General features: G+C 40.1%; 1 protein-coding gene across 1 annotated transcript; it reads left to right on the forward strand.

The window, feature by feature from the left end:
- Positions 1-327: 327 nt before the first annotated feature.
- LOC137995873 (uncharacterized) lies at positions 328-1,302 on the forward strand. The gene has a single exon (XM_068841337.1). The coding sequence runs from the start codon at positions 328-330 to the stop codon at positions 1,300-1,302; it is 975 nt and encodes a 324-aa protein (XP_068697438.1).
- The last annotated feature ends 841 nt before the right edge of the window (positions 1,303-2,143 follow it).

A 2,143-nucleotide genomic window follows, 5' to 3' on the forward strand; every position in this document is an offset into this window, starting at 1 on the left:
TAAGCAGCTTACAAAAATGTTAATATCTCGCTCAAAAATAGATAATTTGCCCTGATGTTTTCAAACGTCGTAGAAGACCTTACTACCATTTGCGTCCATCCTTGAAGTGTGACGAATTTTGCGCGTATTTTTACTTTTCAAACGTTAACGGTTTAGTCTCATACCTGTCACGTTTTACCAATGAAACGTTAGCAGTCAGGTCACCAAATTGGTAACGTTTTTGGCGCCAAAAGGTCATGTTTTGATCACGTCCTGTGCATGTTTACCAGTTTTGCCCGCTCACTTAAATATATATATATATACGTTTTGCAAATTAAGCTTACTAGAATGGAGGCGAGAAAAGTGAACCAATTTGGCAGAAGTTACAGACCTGGAGTGGCATTGGCTCAAGATCTTAAATTCTTGATCATTGATAGCATTATCAGAGACGGAGGCGACAGAATTACGGGTTATATTCCACGGAGTGTTACACAATTTGCAAGGGAGTTGCGTGTTTCTGTAAACACGGTAAAATCGGTGTGGTTTAGATATTGCGAAGAAATGATAACAACGCCGAAACCTAAAGGAGGCTTGACATTCGAAAAACTAAAGGAAGATGACCGCGAACTCATTGAAGTTTTGAAGCTCCACTCTCCATCCATGTCCCTTTCTGAAATAATGGAGGAGTTAGAACAACTTGGAGGACAAGAAATTTCAATGTCGGCCGTTTCACGAGCCATAAAAAGCAGGCTACCTTCCGGTGACCAGTATTCACGAAAAAAACTTACAAAAGTGGCAATGGAGCGATTCACCCCAGATAACTTATTTTATACTCAGCTGTTTATCAATTACGTATCTTCAAAAGATCCAAGGAACCTGAAATTTTTCGACGAAGCGGGAATAAAGATTCCTGACGTGGGAACTCGCACGTATGGACACAGCCCGAAAGGATCACGATGTGTAGAAGTGGGGAGGAAACTCGAATCTCCAAATACAACTTTAAATATGCTGGTTTCTCTGAATGGCCCAGAGTATTATAGTATCGTAAGCGAGGCTACAAACACAGCCCGTTTTCTTTCATTTTTTCAAGAGGCAGGTGAAAGTGTAAACATTGAGACGGGTAGACCGTGTCTCGAAGTCGGTGACATTGTTATTATGGATAATTTATCTTCTCATCATTTTGAAGGAGGTGAGATTTTGGAAGAATGGTTTGGTACCATGGGAATTGAGTTGTTATATACGCCTTCATATTCTCCAGATCTTAACCCAATAGAGCTTTGTTTTAATAAAATTAAATGTGAATTGAATGGTACAGTATTGTGAAAAAGTAATGAGAGCGAAATGCGCGAATTTCGTTCTTTGTCCCTGCGAACTTTCGACGAAATTTCGCTCGAAAATTCGAGCGTCGTTTCGCGATGTTTCTAGCGTAATTTCGCTAAAAGAAAGAGAGAAAATTCGCCGCATTTTCGAGCCCAGCGCGAAAATTCGCTGAAACAAAGAGAGAAAATTCGCCGCATTTTCGAGACCAGTGCGAAAATTCGCTCTAAAAACAAAGGGAGAAAATTCGCCGCATTTTCGAGACCAGCCCGAAAAACCTGTTGTACGCAAAATTTCGTAGTGTGGTTTGTAAAGATCGATCACATATCCATCGGCTATTCAGGTTTGTAAACAACTGCAGTCACTTTGACAGCACTTTGATGATCAGTACATGTATTTTGGAAATAGTTGAGTAAGTTGTGTCCGTTTCAATTCTCTACAAATTTCGCCCTTTGTAACGTGTTTTTATTCATCTTTTTCGGCAGAGAAGACTCGACAAAACATATGCAATTTCAATCCTTTGGTTGTGAGGACAAACTGTTGTCAACAATGCAAAGCCTGTAAATATAGAAGAGCCGGCGAGTGTTATCTTGTAGTGTCACAGCGGCAAAAATGGTTCCCGGGTCTACATTTGTATCACACCAGAAGTGTTTATTGACATGATGTCTTATACATATGAAGAGCTTACTTACCAATTTTCAGGATAACTTTTAACCTTTTGGCAGGCGCCGGGCAAGTCACCGCAGTGAAAAAAACATCAATGATTCCATTTCCATTCGATGAGAAACTTTGAATTCAGCGGTAAAAGACTTTTACATAGCTTAAAAGCCTTGCGTGATCGCAGCTT

The sequence above is a fragment of the Montipora foliosa genome, chromosome 3, assembly GCF_036669935.1.
Source record: "Montipora foliosa isolate CH-2021 chromosome 3, ASM3666993v2, whole genome shotgun sequence".
Taxonomy (NCBI): Eukaryota; Metazoa; Cnidaria; class Anthozoa; order Scleractinia; family Acroporidae; genus Montipora; species Montipora foliosa.

Bases quoted from the DNA above. Each gene is read 5' to 3' on its own strand.
- LOC137995873 (XM_068841337.1), top strand. From the start codon at position 328: ATGGAGGCGAGAAAAGTGAACCAATTTGGCAGAAGTTACAGACCTGGA.